This window comes from Alosa pseudoharengus, unplaced genomic scaffold, assembly GCF_046254945.1.
Source record: "Alosa pseudoharengus isolate Yale_2024_CS ecotype anadromous, Long Island Sound unplaced genomic scaffold, YU_APseudo_1.1 YU_APseudo_1.1_scf_13, whole genome shotgun sequence".
Lineage (NCBI taxonomy): Eukaryota > Metazoa > Chordata > Actinopteri > Clupeiformes > Clupeidae > Alosa > Alosa pseudoharengus.
In genome coordinates this window covers 15,624,328-15,648,529 of record NW_027468598.1, presented here as the reverse complement: position 1 = coordinate 15,648,529, position 24,202 = coordinate 15,624,328, and the positions used below count along the sequence as shown (strand labels likewise).

At 45.4% G+C, this 24,202-nt stretch overlaps 1 protein-coding gene across 1 annotated transcript in view; it reads left to right on the top strand.

The window, feature by feature from the left end:
* tenm4 (teneurin transmembrane protein 4) overlaps window positions 1–24,202 on the top strand; it is a 201,571-nt gene that overhangs the window by 47,504 nt on the left and 129,865 nt on the right. Inside the window, exon 4 of the mRNA XM_076281530.1 lies at window positions 12,076–12,294. Coding sequence (XP_076137645.1) covers window positions 12,076–12,294 — 219 coding nt within the window. The remainder of the gene's footprint in view (window positions 1–12,075; window positions 12,295–24,202) is intronic.

The window sequence follows — 24,202 nt, the reverse complement described above, 5'->3', positions numbered from 1 at the left end:
GGAACAATATGGAAGGTAATAACAAAGATGCAGCCATTAGCCTCATTGGCTTCCGCCTATTAAAAGTGAATCTGCTACTTTGTGAATTATCACTGTTTCCTGCCTTTGAGCAATAATGAAAATATGGAGATGAGCATCATTTTTCCACCTCTCTCTCTCTCTTTCTCTCTCTCAGTCTATCTCTCTCTCACACCCTCTGTTGTCTTCCTCAGACTATAGCAATTTGTGAGTAATGATTGTGAACAGAAACATTATCATTATGGCTTGCCTTTCGCATGCCGGTCCGCTAGCACTCTGCCGGAGACATTAGCTGCGAGATAATCTGTAATATTTTTTTTTTTTTTCCAAATGCGTGAAGAATGCTGATGATGTCTCCGCAGTCTTATGAAATAAAACCAGTGGCACACCTCGCACACAAACACACTCAAGCATCTGTAAATCATTCGTTCCCAGGTGTGTGGTGTGTCTGACGGCCTGCAAGTTGACTAATGCAGAGCGTTTGAGGAGAAGCAGGCACCCATGTTCCATTTTTTCTTGCTTGACGGTGACTAGAGAGGAGAGTGTTGTTGTGTGGGGTGCATGTTGAATGTCACAGAGGGATATTCGGTAGGTGCATCATAAGGTATCACTGTCTGCAAATGAAAGGGCATTTTTCACCTGGCGGTAAATGTTGTCTTAAGTGTGCCACATTTTTCTCCGTGACCTTGTCTCTGACTGCTGTTGCGTTGAGCCAAAAACCGTAACAAAAAAACAAAATAGGTCTAGTTTACAGTTGCTTGTTTTTTTTGTACTGAAGGGAGCTGAGTAAGGCAAGATTATGGTGTGTGTGTGTGTGTGTGTGTGTGTGTGTGTTGGTCTTTGTCATTTCTTCCGTCTCTCCTCCTATCCCTTTCCATTTTTCTCTTTTTCACTCCGCTCCGGAAGTTTCACTGTCTCCTGTGAGCCCTCTCCTTTTGCAGTGGGGCCAGCTGAGAGTTCTAGCAGGTCATGCAAGTGCCAGGGCTCCTGTGCACCAGTGGACTGCAGGGCACCCCCTCAGACTGCTCCCAGCCAGAAAAGACTGGATCGCTTTCCTTAGACGTCATTAGTGATTGAAGGAACAGAATCAAACAAAGCCACCACCTCAATGTCTCCATATATTACAGAAGTCAAACAAGGGAGTTTTTCGAGACTTTCTGGTAGCCCAACAAAGCAGTGGCGAGTTTGTTTTTGCAGGTCTTTTTGTGAGAATGAATTAAATAGATAAATAAGCATGGGAATAAAATAAAGATGGCCCCTGTGCCTCAGCAAATTTGCCTAGCGGAGAAAGAGCGATGCCCACGAAGCGTCCGTTAATGAGGTGGCACCAAGATTCTCATTATAAACCCTCGGAGAGGAATGGAGTCCGGAACGCCCATAAATCAAACGGGATGAAGTGAAAAGGGAGGAGGCTTTTTTTTCCCTCCGAGATGATGAACAAATGAGATCGGAACACCACTCTGCCACAAACCTGGCTCTTGGCCTCTACTTCACGAAGCCAGGCCAGTCTTTTGCCAGTGAATTTGGTTCTTCATTGCAACTGCAGTGGATCAACAAACATGATGGTTCAAACTGAGCGAGACTTTTGCGTCAAGCTTTAGAAGGAAACCAACACAATATGTAATCCCTCAGTGGTGCGGCCTCCTTTTCCTCACATAACCACGTTGGTATAGACCAGTGGTGCCCACTTTCGGGCCCCTGCACTCGTTATTTCCCCTGTTTGGCCCCACTTGTTAGTCCCAAGTGTGTGTCAGCCGCTGGGAATTTTTGTCCCAACAGCTTTTTAAGGGTTAGCTGCAGTTCATTATCTGACCACAGTTTTTTACGGGGGGCATGGGGGGGTACTGTGGAGGCACTCTGGAGCTCCTGTCAGCATAGATCAACAGCTTGATCAACAGCTTGTGAGGCGCTGATGCAGTTGCATACTGACAAAACATTCAATTTAATGTATCACTTATTTTTAATCAGTGGCCCTCCATTCTGATAAAAAATTTTGGGGGGATTGGAGGGATTCATTCACTTTTTAGGGAAGAATTTGGACATCCCTGATATAAACAATAATGCCTGATCTGTTTTTTGATACTAGGTCAATGGATGAGTAGCTGTAGACATTTCTCCATCACTAACTAAAAAATAGCAGGCTTTTATAACTGCTGTAGTCTTCTGTTGTTTAGTCATGTATGTTCTGCTGTTGTTGTTGTTGTCTGAGTGTATTTCCTGAGTCCACAAAGGTGAATTTTGTGGCATTTCCCCACTGCTTTCCCCCTCACTTTGGTTGCGTGTTGAGAGCAAATCGATAAGTTCACTCCCCTGCCTCATCTAAGCCTCAGTAACAGAGAATGGTTGGGGATTTGATCAGGCTTGTTATCACACAATGAGAAAACTGCCACTGGCAGAACTGAGGGTTGTCAAGTAGAGATGGACTGGGCGGGGAAGGAGATGACCTGCACCGCACCGTGCCGTTCATTCAGTGGTACTTGTACACTGTTTATTGTGTCTCTGGAATTTTGTTTGAGGGAGCGGTATGTTCACAGGCTAACTTTCTTGACACTTTGGCCTTAAGGTAAAGTTTTAACACATCCTTATTCGGTTTCGGAGAGAGTGAGAGAGAAAGAGAGAGATAAGAGAGAGATGAGAGAGAGATGAGAGATGAGAGAGAGAGAGAGAGAGAGAGAGAGAGAGAGAGAGAGAGAGAGAGAGAGAGAGAGAGAGAGAGAGAGAGAGAGAGAGAGAGAGAGAGAGAGAGAGAGAGGGGGGGGGGGGAAGGGAGAGAGCACTTGACTCAATCTTCAGCTATGTACATTTATGTATTAAACTTTTTTTTTTTTTTTTTTTTCAGGAAAGGCGAGTTTTAAAAACTTTTGCTTGGAAGGTTAGAGGCAAATTAAAGATACTTTGATCAGGGTGTGTACATGTATCTGTAGGGTATGTTTTAGCATTTTACTAGGCCAAGCCTGCCGCAGTGCACAGGGAAAGCCTGGGTATGCGTATGGTGCCATCTCCATTGAGCAAAGCCTCGGGCTAGCCACATGTAGCCCCTAATGAGCCGCTTACAATTTCAGGCTCCACTTGCACTCAAACACCAAAAGTAAACTTTAGGCCCTTTGTGTCTCTCCATCTATCTATCTCTTTTCTTTCTCTCTCTTTCTCTCTCCCTTTCTCCCTCGGTCGCTCGCTAGCTCCCCCTGAATTCAAAGGCCCTAAGAGGATTGCGAGGTCGTTATTTATTCATGCCATTGTGTTTATTCGTTGAATTCCAATGCGCTGGTCTGCTAAAGCAGCAGTTGGTCCGGAACCAAGGAGAAACCAAAACCCAGCAATTATCAGCCATTAGCATTGTTTTGAGCCAGCGTCAGAGCTGCTGTTCTTCTGCGTGTTTTTTTTTTTTTTTCCCCGGCACTCTATTGCATCGTCTTCTGTCTGAGGAGGTTCTGCGCGGAGGCAACACGCGTTTTCAAACTGATTAACATGTGCTATTCTTTGAAGTCTTGGCTGCGTCCTGAGAGTGCTGGTCGAGTGGGCGTGGACGCGATTAGTAGCTGCTTTTCTCTGTTTTTAATCTCCCGCTTTCTATTTCTTTTAGTTTTTTTCTCTCTCTTCTCCTTTTTTAAAGGCCTGCGCTCTGCTGGCAGTAGGTCTACTGAGACGAGTGGATGCTTACTGTTTGGGATGAGCTATCCCTTCGCCTGAAGGTGGAGGGATGCAGCACATGGAAGGGGAAAAAAGAAGGATGGAGGGAGGAGAAAAAGAAAGGGGGGGGGGGGGGATAACCACGCCGGCAGTGTTGTGTTAACACAGGTGAGGGAGGTAGACATCTGAACCAGCCCCCCTCTCAGGCTCCAGAACAAAGTGAGCCCAGGGGGATATCTGAACAAGGCTTCTTGAAGGGGATTTGGCGATGTCAGCCCCTTGTCTTGTCATGGCGGCTCTGTACAAACATCGATACAAGACAGTCAAGATCAGACTCCAGTCAGTCTATTTTTTCGACTCCCATCCCCTTCATGCGTAGTCTGTAAGAATCGTATCGTAAGTGTGAAAATTCTGAAGGCTTTATTAGCCAAGACCCTTTGAGTCTCTTTCACGTTCTCTTGTCTTTCTCTTGCTCTCTTTCTCAGACACATCAACTCCTATTAGGGTACAGTCTGCTGTGTTAAATCGGACATGTTTGCTGGGGTGTAAGTGACAGGATTTGAAAATAGTCCGTTTTCTTCGCTGGCTTTTGTCTCAGCCCAGCCAGTGTGAGATTGGTGTATTCTTGTGACCGGCAGGCCTGCATTAGCTAGTGTTTTGCCACATTATGGTTTCCCCTAGAAATGGTAATCTTGAACCCCCCCTCCTCTCGCCACCAGGCTCTCGCTCCTCGTCGCTGACTCTCTCCCGTACGTGTCCTATACAGAGGCAGCTGTGTGGAACCTACATAACAGTTGTCAGATTTACCACCCTGCACTGTGAAAAATCCCTATTCAGTGCCCCTCGGATTCCAATCTCCAGGCCTCAATCTGCCACCTCTCTCTGCTGCTCGCTGCCACCGAGCACTGGAACAGATGGCGTCTTTCAGCCAGGCGAAGGGTTGCCGAGGCTAGACCTTTTTTCTTGGGGGGGAGTACGGGAGGGAAAGACAGCCAGCCAGGGAAAGATGGCGGAGGAGGAAGAGAGAGAGAGGGACCAGTAAAGAAGAGAAGAGAGGCAGGGAGGAGGAGAGCAGCTGAGGGATGGGGAGGTTTATAGTCGGGGGACGGGGACAAGAGAAAAAGGCAGGAGAAAAAATGAGGCAGAGAAAGAAAATGTTAGCCATCCCCCTGAAGAATTTGTCCCTGTCTTGTTACTCCTTCCTTCATTCCTGCTTCAGATATGCAAATGCCATATGCCAATTACACCTGGGCTATATAAGACTTTTTTTTTGCCATGGATGGAAATGTCACATGTAGCCTTGAATACAGGGGACAATGTCTCCCAAGTATGACAGTCGTATATGGATAGGAGTATTTTACTCTGGAAATGTGAATTTAATGGAGTCGTCCAGTCATGTCATTTTGTGAGCGAGTGGACTATTTCTGGTGCGATGATACATCGCTGTGGTGATGGACCCGGTCTCCAGCGTTTCTAAAAATGAAGCTTTACACACCATGTCTGGAGTGGGCACAGAAGGTTTCAGAGCTTGTCAAAAGGAAACTCACAGTGGTTGATGGATTATGGGCTTTGGGAGGGCAAATATTGCTCTGCAGCCATCGCTAATTGTTATGTTGTGTCTGGTGAGCAGCAAGTTGCTAACTAATGGGTATGCAGACGCAAAGAGATGGCTGAAATGTCAGGGGTCACTCTTAAATGGGACTCCCGTGGTCGTTAAATATTATTTTATTACACACAGCTTTCATTTTCCATTTTCTCCATAATGGGGAGTCCTGTCTATAAAACACAACATTTACGGCCATTTACTGTTGGTTTTCAACTTTCTCATACATTACTCGGCCCACTCAAAAATTATGATATTGATTCCATCCAGCTATATGGCTTTGTCAGGGGAAATGTATTCGTTTTCCAATGAGCGTCCATTTGTGGGGTCATTTTCCGACTTCCTCTCTGGGTGTGTGGTTGCATACTTTGCATCTTTGAGGCTTGTACGATTTCCATAAGGTTTCTCTATCTAGGAAAAATGCTCAAGGTACCTTTGGCAGAACATTTTTCTTACCACCAGAAATGGAGGATTTGATGCCATACTATCTGCCAGTATTAACACTCTGAGCCACCCAGAAAGAAATACTGAAATATAAACATAGTCATAAACCTCAGAGATAGAAGGAGCTATGACTTGGGTGTTTAGCGAATTTAGATTTGGCTCAAATCCTGATGTGGCAGAGCAGGTTGAGATGAAAGGAGCATGAATAAAAGTAGCCTGAACTAGCACTTAAAGAGATTATACTGACACCCACATGGTGTCTCTCCATGCTGCAGCCTATGGCCAGTCTTAGACACCAGCCTTGTGCATGGGAGCCAAATGTCCGTCGCATACGGTAACGGTTAGCTTTAGATTTGCCGTACTGTGGCCTTTGATGGCAAATCCGAGCCACGGGCAACAATGGATAGCGGAAGGAGCTGTTGAGCGCTTGAGTCTGTCATCGCGACATGTAAGACTGAAGCAACTCTCTGAAAGCAGTCTGTTTGAAGTCGAAGGTCTTTGAAACTCCTCACTTCCATGACCTTAAGATCTTTTTGTTCTGCACCTTCCCCCCTTCTGTTTGACCATTTTTTAGACACCTCTACATAGTATGAACACCATACATATTTTTGGTAATAGCACTGCACCTCTGTGCCTGACGACGTATAAAAAATGCAAAACTAGCACCACTTGGTATGGAGACTTTATTACCATACCATACATCATATTACCATAATATTCCACTCACCATTCTAGACATCAGATTTATGTATCCAACTCTAAACCCATCACTAGCATCATTTTCACTTCTATGTACATCTTTACCCTTAAATCCCATACTACTTATAGAGGCATACCAACAAAGATGTTTATTCACAGACAGAATTTTCACCTCCCTTCTCACCCTGCTTGTAAAACCTGCCTTGGGCATCATCTGTGAGCAAATAGATCATGTTTGTCGTGAAAACGTGAATTCATGCTTTTGCACTCACCTCTGACCGACGCTGGCAGGGCGAGTGAGAGTGAGGAAAAGGGAGTGAGGGCTTATTTACCCCATGGCTTAAATATATATTTGGCTGTTGTTTCAGTGGTTGGGCCAGGAAAGAGGTAAAACAGATTGCTTTCTCTCTTATCAGCGCCATTTTGCATGCATAACTTGATTGCATTGGAGATGGGAATAGTTTAAGCTTATCTCGCTGGTTTCTTTTTGCTGAGTGATAGGAATGTTGGAAAATGAGTGCTGGCTGATTGAAGACGATGGGATCTTCAATAGTCCAACCCCCCCCCCCCCCAACCACTGTATTTTATTGTTGCTACTGTGGATCCATTTATAGCGACATTTCTCTGTGTCTTCACTTGTAGGGTTATTTCTCAGACTCTCTCCCTACATATGTGCACAGGGCTCAAAAAGCAATTTCTGTCGAACTGTCAGAAGCGGTTCTCGAAATGGCGGAGTGTGTGAGGAACAGCCTCCTCACAGCCCCTGGGGGGGATTGTGTACTCTGACACACGGAGGCTTGTGTACTGCTGCTCTTTGGGTAGCTCCCTCCTCCACTGTCCTCACTGCTGTCCATTTGGTTGGATTATAGATTCGGATGGCCTCCTCAAGTGGCTTGCCATAGGTTAGTTGAAATCTTCAGCCTTTTAATTTAAAATTGATTCCCACCCCCTCCCCCACCCCCACTGATTCTTAATTTCTCAACCACCTACACTTCCTACATGTTTTGTATAATATATATAAGCTTAAAAACGGATATGAACTATCAACTATCTACCCACAATTCCTCATATCCTTCCCTAGAACTTGAACTTTTGACCTTAACAGTGTTTGTATCATATTCCATCACCTGAAAAATGAGGGCATCTGCCCGGCGCTGATATTGCGGGTTCAGCTCTAGAGCTGTGTGTCAGTCGTTTTTGATGGAAGGTGGTGCTTGGGATGTTCCACGGCAGGTAAGATTGAAGCAGACACCGTGCTCAGGGGGCCATTCTGCTTAACCCGTGGTCAGGTTAATGTGCTGCCGTGCAGATGACTGCTCTCAGTCTGAGTGATCGTTGCGTCGTAGGCCGTGTTGTGAAAACCATTTGATCCTCCGCACACTTCCTTTGACCCGAGCTCATTAAGATTATTGCCTCAGTCCAGGATATATATTCTGCGTTTGTAAGTCCTCCCCCCCACCTACCACCACGCATCCTTCAGTTAATAGAGGCTCAAGTGGAGGAGGGGAGAGAGCAATCAACACTGTATGTGTGTATGAGTCATTGTACACACAACACACACACACACACACACACACACACACACACACACACACACACACACACACACACACACACACACACACACACACACACACAGTCATACACACTTATATACAGTACACACACACACACACACAGTCATACACACTCATATACACACACACAGAGCAAGGTAATTGATTGGAGTGACATAATTTATTGAGTCCTTCCAGTTGTCTTCTATGAGGCGGGCATTACTAGTGGAAAGCACCATTGATTGAGGCGTTATTCATCACGTTCCGAGCCACAACTTATTGCATTATCCTTCCTCCTCCGAAAGGGTCTGGGAGGACAGAAGGAATCACGCTGCGGCGGTTACACGTGCGGGTCGCAGTCAAATGGCGCTTAGCGGACACGCCCAGTCATTAAGCCCGTTGCGGGAGGGCGCGGCGAGGCCGTCTGCGACAACACGGCCCCCAGCTAGGAGGCCGAGCCCGTGTAATAGGAGAACTGCCTTTCGTCTGCAACGGCAGCTGGCCCCCCCGTAGCCGTTTGTACCGATTGCCCTCGCAAACAGCTCGCCGCGTTTGGGCCGGGTCTCCAGGGAGGGGGTGGGGGTGGGGGGGTGTCAGACATGTGGATTGTTATTGGGGGGCGGGGGGGAGGGGTTGACACATTGGATAACCATAGCAACTGTAGCTCTTTTTGCCCTCTACCTGCCACTGCAATGCACAGGCACCCATGTGTTTACCGTGGCCATTTAATTAGGCTGCTCGTGAGTACATGGAGGACTTCGGTGGGTGTTTGCTTGACTGCAGTTTGGATGGAGGGGTTGTGTGTGTGTGTGTGTGTGTGTGTGTGTGTGTGTGTGTGTGTGTGTGTGTGTGTGTGTGTGTGTGTGTGTGTGTGTGTGTGTGTGTGTGTGTGTGTGTGTGTGTGTGTGTGTGTGTGTGTGTGTGTGTGTGTGTGTGTGTGTGTGTGTGTGTGTGGTGGGGGGTGGAGGGCGGTGGGTTGGATCATCAGTGAGGGCCGAAAGGGCAGGTCTCGGGAGAGAGGCTGTCAGGCACTGAAAGAGGAGCGCATGGTCCGAGGACTCCTAACTAAAGCTCCCGGCTTGTAACACTGTGAAAAAAGGAGAAGGCGGTCAACCTTGGCGGATCCTGGGAAGCTGCCGGTCCGCACCCGGGGCCGACCGCGGGCTGGGCGGACCTCATGGCGAGCCTCTTTATAATGCTCAGAGAGGGGCGCAGCAATGGTGAGGGACTGAAAACAAATCGCACAAGCCTGCATTAATTAAACGTGCTGGAGCACGCGGCTCCGTAAAAAGCTTTGTCTGCAAGACAAATTGCATTGGCTGGCTGAAAGTGCAATGCATTTTTACACCCCGGACTCTGACTTTGATTACTTTTAGAGGACTTTGCCTTCTCACACTCTCTCTCCTCTCTGCAATGCTGAGAGAAAGAAAAAAAAGTGATTTAAGGGGGAAATATTTCATTTGCGAGTATAATAGCACTGAAGGAAATTTTATATAAATTGGAAGACTGGTCCAAACTTGTGGTGGGTGGGTGCACTTTAATTTCATTTTTGGTCTAATTCACCTTCAGGTTGTTTAGGAGCTTGATGCCCTTCAGTTTGTATTAACTACACTCTGCATCTCCATGGTTCCTCATTAAAAATCCCGGCCTGCATTAGTCTCTCTGTGGCCCCTGGTGGCCAATAGGCCTCAATCCCTTCAGCGGGTTTTTACAGTACTTAGCCTCTCTCCCCTTCCCTCGCCACTCTGAGTGCTTTGCCCCACTCCACTTTCACATGCTGACTTGATAAAAAAAACATTTCCACACATTGCTTGTGCTTGATAAAGCTAAATCCAATCCTCACAATGGCTGCCCTGCAGTGAAATACCTTCATATTACTATGTTTATAGTGTTTACTTTCCGACACTGATGCAGATAATGAGGCCAGGCTTAGTAGGCCAACTTATCCGGCACCATCAAAGGAATAGGGATTTTTCACTTATTTAGGAAACACAATTTGCTGTTAAGTTGATATGTCCTAATTACTGAGTTGACACCTATGAGAGCTTGGGCTTGCGATGGCTCTCTAGTGTGCCATATCAGAGGTTGTCATATGAATGCAGTCACACCGGCCCAGGTTCTCATCCACATAAACACATGGATGGCAGAGCCGGAGGCGTTTTAAAACATGATTAGCTTCTCTGCTGCTAAGCTATTTTGCCATGCCCGACTCATCGTGATTAATGGTGGGCAGTAAGAAGTGGCGTGTAAGACATGAACTACATCACTGAGCCAGATACGGGGTGGAATGAGCTAGCAGTGTTTTGCTGTGTGCTAATGTTAATTACGCTAATTGTTTCTTAATTGTCACCGAATCAGCAGGCTACGTGCGAGCACACCGCTGGGATAATGGCATCCATTTTATTTAAAAGCATTAGGAGGAAAAAAAGAAGTTTCCTGTCTCAGTTGATGACTTTGTTGTTTTGCTTCCTGCTTGAGGAGATGCAGGAGGGTTTTTATATAGTGAGAATGTGTGTGTGTGTGTGTGGGTGTGTGATGCACCCATTCATGTGTGTGGGAAAATGCGGAATTTGGCTAGAATAATGGCTCTTCCAAATCTTGAAGTGTGTGTGTGTGTTCTTGCTTGTGTGCTTGCATGCATGCCTGTGTGTGTGTGTGTGTGTGTGTGTGTGTGTGTGTGTGTGTGTGTGTGTGTGTGTGTGTGTGTGTGTGCATGCACGCATGTGAGTGAGCCAGGGAGGGAGTGGTTGCTAGACTGAAGACTTTTCTCCAGTAGGAAGGCGTGTTGATTGTGGTGGTCTGTGTGTGTGGTATCTGTGCGCCTGTGTGTGTGTGACTGAGTGTGTGTGCGTGCGTGTGTGTGCGCGTGTGTGGGTGTCTGTCAGTCTGTGGATGTGAGGGAGAGAGGGCTCCGCCGGCTAGACTCATGGCTGCTCTCTCCGCAGTCCTATCACTTAAGCACTCTGTCTGGAGCGCGAGATGGGAGCCTACTGCAGCAAATGTTAATCACACATTATTAGGTGCACTGCGGAGATTTAACTCCCCATGACAAGATGTAGACGGGACACAATGAGCCTTAAATGTACCATTTGAATGGGAAGCCAGCAGAGAAGAGAGAAAGCCGAAGATGGCATCCGCCGCCGCACAAACCCTATTAATTACACCATGGCGTGGAAGACAAATATAGGCTGAGGCTTGCAGAAAATTCTGTTTTGGCTGGTTGGCGTTTTTATTTTTCTTGATTATCATTATTAGTAAGCCAGAGCCTTATGGAGGGAGCCTATCCGAGTGGTTTTAATTTAGAGGATGCAGGCCTGCCTCTCTGTCTAGCTCCAGTGATTTCGATGTGTGTGTGTTTTTTTTGTTGCCTACATTATCTGACTCCGACAGACTCTAGGAAACGTGCCAGTGTGTAACGTCTCAAGCAGAGGAGTAGGTGGTCTGTGTTTGTGTGGGTCCAGAAAGTGCACATGCCATGTGCTTAATTAAAGTCACTGTCTGTCTGGTTCAAACTCTCTCTCCCTCTCTCTCTCTCTCTCTCTCTCTCTCTCTCTCTCTCTCTCCATGGTTCTCTCCATCACAGCATCGCTCTTTTCACTGTAGGTGCTTGTTTTCATTTGTTTGTTTTTTCCTTCTCCAGGTTGTTTACTCAATGCTCTTTGTCTGTGCTCATTTTGTAATGTTGCTTTTTTCTCCTGTGCAATCTGCTTTGTCCACAAAGTTCTCCTGTCTTTTTCAATTACGGCTGCTCAAAATGCAATATCCGCCCCCGTAAAATTGGCCAAGTGCACACCGTATTAAATTTCACCCCCATTGCCTTGCAAAATGCAGAGAGCAAAAGGGGGATTTTAGGGGGGGGATAAACAGAAATGAATTAGGAGTAAAAAATAAAACCATCACCACCAAAGAAAGACAGATTACTTTGTTATTTGGCATCGCTCTGCTTCGTCTGCTTCGTACGGATCAGAGCGAAGCCGTGCATGTTTTTTTTTTAGTTTGCCCGTTAACCGCGGGCGCCGTGTTGCTTCTGTTTGTGTTTGCCCGGCTGGGACATGTGTGAGCATTTCTCTCTGTGTCCCCTCCATCCACCATGTGCTCTGTTGTGCTCTCTTCTGTGGTCCACAGGTCAGCCTCTGCATTGCTCCTCAGCCTCCTCCTCCCCTGTCGAGTCCCCCTTCCCTCCCCCTTCCCGTGCAGCCAATGAGAGCCAGGGAAGGTTGCTAGGTAACAGTGTGGCTGAGCCAGCCCAGGACTCTGAGTCGGAAGATGAGTTTGGCCCCAATTCATTCTTAGTTAAAACTGGCTCAGGGACCCTCTATGCTCCGGCTGCTGCAGCCGCTGACGGTGAGTTTGGTCTTCAAACTATTGCTGATGGCTACAAGGCTCTTCTCTGTTGCAGACTGCTAGTTTGTAACACTAAGGAAGTAGCCCAGGGCTAATTTAAGCTCTGCCTGTCTGTGTTTAGCGGGGAAAAAAAATTATATATAAATAATTTTTATTATTATTTCAACTTTGAGAAAAAGCCTCAGGTTTGTTCTTCTTATCCAGAGACCTGAACTTTCTAAGTTGGGATGTGTGCGTGTTTGTGTTTGTGTTTCTGTTTTAGTGTGTTTGTGTGTGTGTGTGTGTGTGTGTGTGTGTGTGTGTGTGTGTGTGTGTGTGTGTGTGTGTGTGTGTGTGTGTGTGTGTGTGTGTGTGTGTGTGTGTGTGTGTGTGTGTGTGTGTGTGTGAGGGGGATAAGGGGTAATGGTTGACTGAACATGAGAGATACAGGAGGGTTGTGAAGTGTGAGAAACTGAATGGCCTTGGAGGTTGAATTTCAATTTCAATTGAATTATGAAAACAACATAATCGAGATGCAATGATTATTATGCCATTTTCTGTTTTGCAATGATCTCTTTTTGGCTTGAGGCTTGTCAGTTTAGAAAATGTTGGTGATTCCAAAACCGTTAAATGTTTATGTTAAATAATCATGATCTCAATATTGACCAAACTAATGGTGATGATTTTTGCCATGATCAAGCAGGCCTACTCAAAAGTAACACATTTGCTTGTTTTGGTAAACCTTGAATATATTAGAGATTTGCGCCTACTTCTTACTGTAAACATTTCTCTGTACTGAAATATGTTCAATATTTGGTTTAAATAATTTTTAGATTAGTAAACGGTTGTAAACATTTCAATAATGATGTGTAGCATCTGTTTAGTATACAGTTTAAGTTGGTAAACTTAATAATGATGTGTAGTGTCTGACTGTTTGACTGGAACTGAAGATGCTACCCTGGAAAAATGTCAAATGACACAGAACCTGACAGTCCATTTTCTTTGGTAGCCCTCATAGGAATGTTAGTTATGCCATACCCTTAACGCAAGTGGAAGGCTGCAAGGCGCAGATTAGCTCAAGATGTCTGTGGAAGATTTATCCAGATATCATCTTATTCTTCCAATTGTTCATGACTCACCCACAAGTGGAATTCTACTATTGTTTGCTCAACGTTCCAGCGTTGGTTTTGGACAGTCAATCTCGCTTTCTCTCTCTCTCTCTCTCTCTCTCTCTCTCTCTCTCTCTCTCTCTGTCTGTCTCTCTCTCTCTCTCTCTCTGTCTGTCTCTCTCTTTCTCTCTCTCTCTGTCTGTCTGTCTCTCTCTCTCTCTCTCTCTAACTCCCACTTTAGCTTTTAGCTTTTACTTTCTCACTTTCTCTTGCTCCCTCACTCTCTCTCTAGACCCCCCCTCTCTGTCTTCCTCCATCCCTCCCTCTGCCTGCTGTCATGCCTAATTTTACCCTGAGTCATCAGAATTTAGAAAGAAGACTATCCCTGCTGTTTCACTGTTAAATACCACACACACACACACACACACACACACACACACACACGCTACGCCACGCCACATGCCATTTTGCATTTCACACTGCTGAACTTACTTTATAATAATCTAATAGAGGCTAATTGTCAAGTCCACAGTTAAGTGGCAATATTCTCTTGGAGTTTTCATTAAATACTCATTACTTGAACCTATCAACATGGTCAAATCATCTGTATTGTCATCCAGTACCTCTGTACTGTAATAACCGAAAGGTTAGCTGGCTGCGGGGGTAAACTGGCTTTTTCCCCGCAAAATGAGATTTCTCATTTGTGTTAAATCATCAGTGGACTAAAATGGCTAACTTGGTGCAACACATACCATCAAAGCTATGCAGGATGAGCCAGTGACCTACAGAGCAGCCCAAAGTAGACAATGCAGCGCTGCTCCATACGCCCAGAGTGGATCAATCCCGCCTGTCACTGTGTCCTCACTAATGAACTGTTAATCAAAATCAAAATTCTTGGCAGGGACGTGGGCTGCTAATTGTGCCATTGTAATATTGACCTTTTTCTAAGCCCAGCGAAGTGACCTGCACGGCCTGCTTATTTATCTTATTTTGTCCATTTCACATAGTAGCAGAGTCTCTATTGTGATGTAAATGAGCAGAACTTTGCATGTGATTCTCTTATATCATGGCGAATTCAGTTGACTGATGTTTTTGTTTTCTTTTTCTGTTATTCCAGCTTTATTTGATAGCTGAAATACCGATGCTCATTTTTCAGTTGCAGTTGAACTTGGGTAATTTTCGCTCCAAGAAATAGTAGAGAAGCAGTGCCCTTGTTTAAATTATTAAATAATATACCCCCGAGAACCTTTTTTATTGGTTGTAGTCTTCAGAATCATTGTCTTCAGTTGTATATTATTAGTGGGGTTATTTTTGGAAAACAAACAGCTCACCATTTATTGCTCCCAAGCACCATACGTAATCTGGAAGTAAAGTATGCATACATTTTTTTTTAAATATTTGAACATTACAGCCTTTCAAACATGGCTAGCTTCCAGCCAATTGCATGGAGTCCACAGAGAGAGTAAAGGGAGCTTTTAATAATAGATTAGACTTTGCAACTGAACCACCCAATGGCAGGAGTTACATCAACTTAACTAGGCAGCTGCAATTACATAAAAATTCCAAAGTGCTCCAGCAGTCTGTGGCAGTCTCCACAGCGTCCAACCCTGGTTTTATCTAATCCCATAGCAAATCCACCCACGCACCCCCCCCCCCCCCCACCCCCCCCCCCCACACCCATCCCCCAATTCCTCTGCTGCAAAGGCACCTGGTCACCCTGGTCACTGACACCTCAGCGTGAGAGTTTTGGAGGGCTTAGGCCTCCTCCCCAACACCAAACAAAGGCCCACAGATTTGCATTCGGAGGTGGAATGGCCCTCGGGCTCAACCCAGAGGGTGCCACAGGATCCTGCCAGGGCAGGACAGCCGGCCTGGGCTTGCAGCAGCCATGCGAGACACTTGTGTGGTTTCACCCAGCTGGCACTGGATGGGGTCAGTGCAGCAGCACTGCCATAGCGAGATAGCGGCTTGATTTGTGCCTGGCCTGATTGGTCCTATTAATAAAGTATTGGATGGGGGCGCGTTGCCAGCGGCAGTGTTATATTGCGGTGCAGACTAGCCCTGAGAGACACCCTTTCTGTGCCCTATTCTCTCACTTCTCAACACAGACTTAGAAAAACCCCTCCCTCCGCCTTTGTCTCACTCTCTCCATCACTCTCTATCATCCCTTTCTTTCTCTCTGTCTCTCTGCCCCCCTCACTATCTCTCTCACTCTCTTTCTGTCTCTCCCTCTCTCTCTCATCTCAGTGAAAAGCTCCAGCTATGACATTAGCCTCCCCCCGGATGTTTCACACAGCAGAAACAAACACCTCTGGTTATTTTTGCGGACAGCATGTAAACAGAGAAAATTATGCAAATCACTTTCCAAAGATTTCCACTTTCCCTCTTTTTTTTCAAAGAATTCGCCATCTTTTGACAAAGCAAGAGTCCAATTTCAGTGAAAATGTGGAACACTCTTGTTTATTCACTTACAAACTAGTCACCTAATTAGATGTGCAGGTCGACTGCAGCCTTTTAGATCAGCAGTTCTCTCAGTACTTTTTTTAAAAATAGCCAGACAGCACCAGTAGTGTTTCATTTTAGTGCAGCATTCAGGCTTCTTAAAACTTCTTGAAATCCTCCAGTTGAAATTCTTCTGAGTGGTGAGTGTCTACTCTCCAAATAACACATTTTTGCCAGAAGAGGTCCTCAAGATTTGGCTTTTCATGTCAGCTCTTGATTTTAATGAATAGGTTTCTTCATCTTTATACCAGACCGTCATGACTTCAGAGTGGTGAAGTACATTAATTCATATTTCCATACTCTGATCCTTCAGTTTAAAATGTCCCCTGCTTTCTCTTATTCTATCACTTTTATGTGATCGTTTTTGACAGCGGTCAGATTTGTGTGTGCTTTTTCATGTCTCGATTTTAATGGGTAGGCTTGTTAATATTCATATCAGATTGTCACCAGGGCTCAACAGCATATCTAAGTGGTTAAGTAGAGTAATTAACACATCCATATTGCAGGTTCCCTCTTCAAATGTCACGCTCACCTCCACTCGTGCTATTTTTATGGTTGTTTTTTCTCGTGCATACTTTTTGTATGTTTGTGTTCTTCTATGCTGGACAGGGTCCTCCATATTCCCTTTGCCGAGCGTTACAAGCATTCTCATACTGGAATAGTCCCCAGTGGCACTGTATGGTTCATGCAATTACCTGTCAAGTTTCCCCGTGCTTGCAGGATCTCCACTCCATTCTCACCGTGTCAGGAAATTAAATGAGTACATTAAGGCATTTTGACGGTGTTGTGACAGGGTTCTCCTCTGCTCCCTTAATCCGAGCCTGAACATTCTTGATGTGACAAAATGGAGAGAGAGAGAGAGAGAGAGAGAAGGAAAAAGGAAGGAGAGAAGGAGAGGGAGAAAAAAAGACAGGAGGCTAAGAAACTCGAGGAGAGCTGAGGAATAGAAGACAGGGATTTTTTGCATGCAGTTTTTTTTTTTTGGTATTCACACGTGCACATAGTCATGTAGATGTGGAGCGCTGAGCAGGGTAAAAACCTCAGCAAAAAAAAAACAAAGCCGTGAACGTGTCACTGTACTATTTGCCACACTTCTCAGACTGCAGCAGAGAAATCACACTGGAGGACATAGAAAGTTTGAAGCCCTAACCTGTGTGACTCAAAAGAAAACACAGGAAGTACCGTATGCCTCCTTACTAAATTTTGCATGCCGTAAATAAGGGATTTGTTGTTCACTGTTCACTGCATCAGTAAAGCAGAATGTGCAGACTCAAACTCATTCTTTCCCAGAGGGAGCTTTGCACTCCCCCTAATTAATTGGCCCTCAATATATTTGCCATCCTCAAATAATAGTTAAAGTGATGCCTTAAGAAAGGTATTCATGGCTATTTTTAATCTTTAAAGCTTCCAGTTGTATTTTTGTTTTTGACACACACATTTGCACTTCCAGGGATGGTACAAACATCCCTGTTTGTTTGCTCCCCCCCCCCCCTTTCTTTTTTCAAAAGAGGAACCCCCAACACACATCTCACAAGCCCACCCCTCCACCCTTCCTCCCTCCCCTGCGTTCCCATGCGGTTGATGAGTCTGCTCGCTGAAGCCTGCGGCCTCCTTTGTGGAGCATGTGCTCCACCGTGGCCCTCGGCTTTCTCTCAGGGCTGCCCCCTTCGTCCTGGGGAGGACGCCAGTGTGAGGAGAAGACACCCTGCTGAGCCCCAGATCTTAAACACCACAAATGCCCCCCCCCCCCTCCCCCACACTTTCCTTTGCTCTGGTGCCCACACCTCCCCTCTCCTTCGTCTTAGCATCTTTTAATACATATCAGCATGTGGCCAGGGCCACCACTGGCTACTAATGCAGTATGGATCTGTGGTGAAAGGGCAAGAACAACACCGCCACCTTTGCAGCTGACCAAGCAAGAATGGAGATTCTCGGGTTAAAGAAGGCTTGGTGAGAAGAGGGGAGGACAAAAAAAAAAAAACACACACACACACACACACACACACACACAAAAACAGGCGACTCAGGGACTCTGCTGTGACTGCTGTGCTTCTGCATCCAGATAAGTCAGGCTCCACTGGAACTGCCTAATCAGACTCCCTGTCGGAATGAGGGAGGAAAATGTGGTTGAAAGGAGGTCATCCCCGAATGTGATCCACCGCTCAAGACATCTGAGAGATGAGTTTTTCCCGCCTGCGGAACATCTTAATGAGCAGCACGTGGTACTATTTTTCATCACATGGAAGGAGAGTACGGAATCTTGAGTTTCTGCTTCGGAGTTTGGGGCCCAGTGTCCGTGCAGTTACATTTCCTGCCTTCTTCAGTGCAGGCTGCCTCCCTTAACTGGCCCTATGTGTTTCTGAAGCAAGACTTAAGTGGTCAGTAGTTTTCTCCTGTCACTCAGTTATAAAGTACATGCACACCCTCGCAGTGCTGCAATACCACTGCAATGTCGCCTACTCAAGCTTTTACAGAGATGTCACCTGTCAAGGTTACCATTTCAAATTAGTATATATAAAGTTGGCCTCCATGCCTTAAAGAAAAAAAAAATTACACACTGCCATTTTGGAGAGCAACAGGAAGTCCACACTAAGTCTTTACATTGACAAGCTGCTAGCAAGAAAGTGTGTCTGAAAAAAAAAGAAAATTGCCCTTGTCAGTGTGTGTCCACCGGGCTCATTTTTTACTCATTTCTGTTATTGAGTCCCACAAGAGACAATATCTCAGACAAAGTACGGTTCAGTCGCCAATTTACTGCTATTTTATTTGATTGACCGCTCTTAATATGACATGGCACAATAAGACTGATTGAAGTCTCATTGATTCTAACAAGCCTCTTGATACCGCTGCCTTGTTGCAGCAGTAATAGTAGCATCCCCACTGTAGAACACATTGTGGTGAGCCCTTACCCCGTGTTTACTGTGCTAACTCTCAAATGAATCTTGTAAAGACAGCTTGTAGTCCCACATGGTGTGCTCTCCTCAGGTCTTTTCTAATGACTGGTAAAAACACCTCCAGCTGTTCAGGGGACCAGCCATAGAAGGTGTCACCACAGTGGTCTTTGGTGCGCGTATAGACAAATGCTGCACAGAAGCGAGGTTTGTGTAGCTAGCTCTATTTTTAGCCCCCTGATGGTGGGTCGGTGGCAGTATAGGCAGGATTTTTTTTTTAATGATCTGTCTAGCTGGTTGATGGCTTTTGATTAATTCCATATCGAGCCATTCGCCCCTGGATGCTTTGATCTGCTGTCCAGGGCATACTGCAGTTCTCCACCACATCAGGTGGGAGCGTGCACAAGGCTGATTTTTATCCGCTTCACAAATGGCAGCCCCATGTTTGGCACCGGGGCAAACACGCACATCTCCAACGATTGTGGATTGCAGCATCGACAGCATTCACACACACACACACACACACGCACACACACACACACACACGCACTAATGTGTACACTCCTGTGTCTTTAGAAAACTGCTAAAAAAAGTTACAATACAGTAGCTACTTTACTGATCCCTGTTCTTGCTGTTCAATTATTCATGGATATGAATCAATTTTGTGTTAGAGTTTGATGGATCGGTATCTTCCATTGGTTAACTAAGACGGCCAAGGGAACCCGATTTTCCTTGGAGATTGCCTTCAGACAGCCTTAATGGCCGATTGACGCCTTCAAGTATTGAGCTGAAGAGGAGATGTTCCTTTAATATGTTTGCCAAAGTCATTGGCTATGAAGAAGGGGATTTTTGGAGAATAGATGCACGTAAACAAGGCCAATAAAATGTTTAGACTTTCATATTGAATTATGGCTGAGGAATCAGACCCACGTCAGTATGTCTATTGATATTTCTGAGGAGCAACCTGAACTTTTAGTAAATAACACTTGGAGTAATAAGGTGCATCTAGCAATGTGATTTTGTAAAGTGCCTCAACATTGTTCAGTTCCAACAATATCTTCTCTGACACAACAAAACACCACTATTTGAAAGGAATTAGTTTGTATCAGATTTTATATTTCAGCCTCACCCACCCTCTCTTTCATGGCCACACAATAATCTTTCATGCCCACTTTTGAAATCTTGTCTGTGAACTAGATCAATATTTTACCTTTTCTTGATTATGGTGAATCACTCTTACTGAATTACTGCTTCTGTTCCTGTGACAAGGCTGCATGCCTACTGTTTCAAGGACTCTGAAGAATCTCCTCTGGCTCTATGGTTTTCCATTAAGGGAAAGCTCTTACCCTTGGAGTCTGCATCAGTTCCTCAGTTGTTGTGGCTACTGCTGTTCCCACCACAGAACAGGAAGCTTGGGTTATTGCGGGCGTGTCCTGAAAACCCAACTCAAAAGTTTATGTGAGATACAGTTTCAGTCGCAAAGAAATAAGTAATTAAATGTGTTCTTTAAAAAAAAAAAAAAAAATCTGACTTGTAACGTCTTTGTAATTTTACCTTTTCAATTGTATTGTTGTAAAGTTACCTTAAAAGTAGCATCTACTTTTGGCAGGCAAAAAACAAAAACTACCTTTAGAATCACAGAATATCTGTTGTAACACAGTTCAAGGATCAGACAAAATTTTCAACACTCTTAATACATTTTGAATTGTTACTTGATGACTGAAATGTCTTTATCTAATTGATAAATGGCCAGTGGTGTCAGGAATTATTCATTATATTTGTCAAAATGAAAGGGAAGGGTGGAAATAGGACCTCTCCTTCACCTCACTCGTGGACATCATGGTTGTTTACTTCATCGAGGTTCTCTGAATGTTAGGCCTCAGAGTAATCACCAGGGCAGACTTGTCGGCGAAAGCGCCTTTCGCACTGAACCATCTGTCACCGGTGCCTGACAAATGATCCAGAGCTGGCACCCAAAATGAAAGGGAATGAAAAAGCAACCCAAATTCGGTACAGGAAGAAGCACATCCTATGATGACTGCCCGTGACTGCAATCCTGACTGCATTCTGTAAAGGAGCAAACTCCAGGTTGCGTCTGTGGGTGAAAATCAGCATCTGCTAACAGCCAGTAAGGTTAAACGGAAATTTAGCAAGCCTCCAATTTCCCTTGTGTGCAAGGACAAGAGAGGTGAAGTGCTTTTCACGCATTAGTTGGTGACTTGTACTTTGTTTTCCACGCCTGCATACCTATGGGACACTGAGCTGTTTTATAGTGGTTATCTAACATGCTGTCCTCATGCAGGCATACATATGCAATGCCTTGGGAGAAAGAAAAGAAATATTACTTTGAACAAGCTGTCCTTTTCATTTCTCTGCTCCGTGATGAAGGTCTTATTGTGCCTGACCTTGTTCTAACACAGTTTGCTGTTGTGTTGCACACTTGCACATTGTTGTTGAATTGTGATTTGGTGAGAATAGGGGGGGTTAAAAAATAAATAAAAACTTGTAGTGATTGAAGTTTGCTGTTGTATTGAGGGGAGAGAGAAGGAACCCTTACTGATATTGTCATTCCACTCCAGTTGCTAAGAGGTGGGCATGAGGGGTGGAATGAGACGGTGTAAATACAAGCACATAGTTTGACACCTCAAGATCGGTGCAGTTCTTGCTTCACACGCTTTCTGTAAATAAGCAATTTATTGTGGCTACCTGTGAAATAAAGTGTGTGTGTGTGTGGGGTGGGGGGTGGGTGGGGTTGGAGTGTGTGTAGGGGAGATGAGCATGAAGAGGGAGCCACTTTGTCTGTGAAGGCACACAGGCAGGGAGCTCATTGATTGATTAATGGGCGGGCAGATATGGAAATTAATGGATAGGCAGGCAGCGAGAACACTGGCTCTTTATCTCACGTTAAGCAGGGAGTATCAGATTTGTGCGCCATGACCACTGGGTACAATCTGATCCTTCATATCTTGTGTCTGATGCCTGCGAAGTCCCATGACGCATAGTGACAGCTGAAGACTAAAACACAGAAGGAAGCGAACAGCGCAAATGAAGGAATTCACTCGGCAGACAAACAATGCTCCGCAAAAGTACTTGATCTTGGGGAGTGAATTTCAAAGCAGCCTGACTGAAGTAATTCTATATGGCTGATAATGACAGATCGACACAGGTGCAGATTACTGTTTGTGAGAATATACCTGACGGAAATGAAACGTCCCATTCAAGTATTTTTTGTCTATTTCTTTCACCAAAAGGCAACAGAAAGCATTTAGCCAAGTGCTGACAGACTAGGGTCGGGCAAAGGAGCAGAGTGTCTGTATAGTGCACCCACCATCTTTCTGCCTTCTCTCTCTCTCTCTTTCTCTCTCTCTGTTCTCTCTCTGTGTTCTCTCGTCTGTCACTGTTTGTGCCTTTCACTTTTTCTTTTGTCCTCCACACACACACTCACTCTCTCTCTCTCTCTCTCTCTCTCTTTTCATTGCTCCCTCAGTCTCATTATCGTTCTGTCTCTCTCCCACTGTATCTTTCTCTTTCTCCCCCATCCCGTCTCTCTGTCTACATACAGACGTGCTCTGGATTTTTCTGCCAGGGAGCGATATGGAGCAAATTGCGTAGATGTCTGCTTGAGTGTTTATTGTACAGCCAGCATGAGGCATTTTGAGTTAGCGCGCTAATGTGTTCAGAGTTAATCCTCCTGATTCCATCAGGACCATGTAACAAAAGACAAGGCATCCACTGGAAGAGCGGCATACACACACACACACACACACACACACACACACACACACACACACACACACACACACACACACACACACACACACACACAGAGATGCACACACACAGATGCACTCACACAAACAAACACACACAAATACTTTAACACACATTTTCACGCCAACTATGTTTCAGTGCATTCTGGGGTTTCATTCTGAGTTTGCATACTAAAGTCAAAGAGGGTTGTAATCAAGGATCTCTGCCAAAGCTGTCCCAGTCAAACGCCCTGCATGTCAAGTAACTCATATCAATTATTGTGTAGATTTTAAATCCTCTTTGAGAACTTCAAATTGGCTTTACACGAAAGCTCAAAATGTTTTACACTATCGCAGATGATGAATGATAAATTTAGCTCATTTCCTGTAATGTTTTTTTTACATTTCACTTATCTCTTGCTCAACATATCCTCTTTTCATTTCCTCCATGTCAGACGGCACTTTCCAGAACCACTCCCGCCTGCGGACGCCACCTGTGCCCCTGTCGCACTCCCACTCGCCCGGCCAGCAGCACCATGCCACCTCGGTGAACTCGCTGAACCAGGACAACTACACGCCGCGCAGCAACCCCAGCCCTGCGCCCACTGACAGCTCCGCGCCCCCCGAGGGCCCAGGCAGTGCCCAGGACTCGGGCAGCGCCCAGGACAACTGGCTGCTCAACAGCAACATTCCCCTGGAGACCAGGTACATCCATTTCTCCCTTTAAAAAAAAAAAAAAGGGAAAACTAATTGTGGGATTTTTTTTTTTAAGTGGGGCATTTTTTATTCCTTTGCTAGATTTTTTGTTTATCCATCTTAACAAAACCAAAAAATGTGTGCCAGGTATGCCCTCATTGCACCCCTTTTGTATCCACTCAGATAGCATGCTGCATTTGCCTCGGCTTCAAATGCTATCTGAGTGCCAAGAAGGCGTTTGGCTTTTTGGGCTTTGAATGCATAAGGGTGGTTAGAATGGAACTATTTTCTGAGGGCATATGTACTGGAGTAAAGGTTCTCCCAGGAGCCACAGTTGATCTTTTCAGCGCAGATTTGACTCTGGCTCTTCCCCAGTGCCGGTGTTTTTAGCTCGTTTGCTTGTTAAGGATAAATGTAGAGGACTGGCTTGACAGACGCACCGGTCAACATGCACTTGGAAATGTGAACCGCGATGAAACAAGAGAAAAGGATTGTGTTCGGGCTCATCTGGAAAAGCCTGTGATTTTGACAACGCGGGTGGCCTCCGGGGTTAGTTTTCGTTTTCATCCGTGAGATTGCTGTCGAGTCGGCACAACAGACTCCGAGCTCATGCACCTAAAAGGGGCCAGCCCACACCTCCTCCTCTTCCTTCCTCTCATCCTCCTCTTCTTTCTTGTCCTCCTCATCTCCTTCAAGTCTTTTTCAGAGGCTTCATTTTTTTCCCCATCAATCCGCCGCTGTTCAATTTGCTAGCGCGCCTCGCAGTCCGAGGCCCTCGTGTGAAGGGTATCCATCAACTGTTATTCCTGCTGTAGGGCCGCGTCGCTCCGCTCTTCGTCTTGCTCAGGGCAATCAGCACTGTCAAGCCCTCAGGGAAGTCGACTAAAGCTGCACACTAATGCACAGATCGCCAGCATTTCCATGCAATGAAAAGGATCCTTGGAAAAGTAAGATAGACGTATCGTCTGCCTGGCAAAGTTTG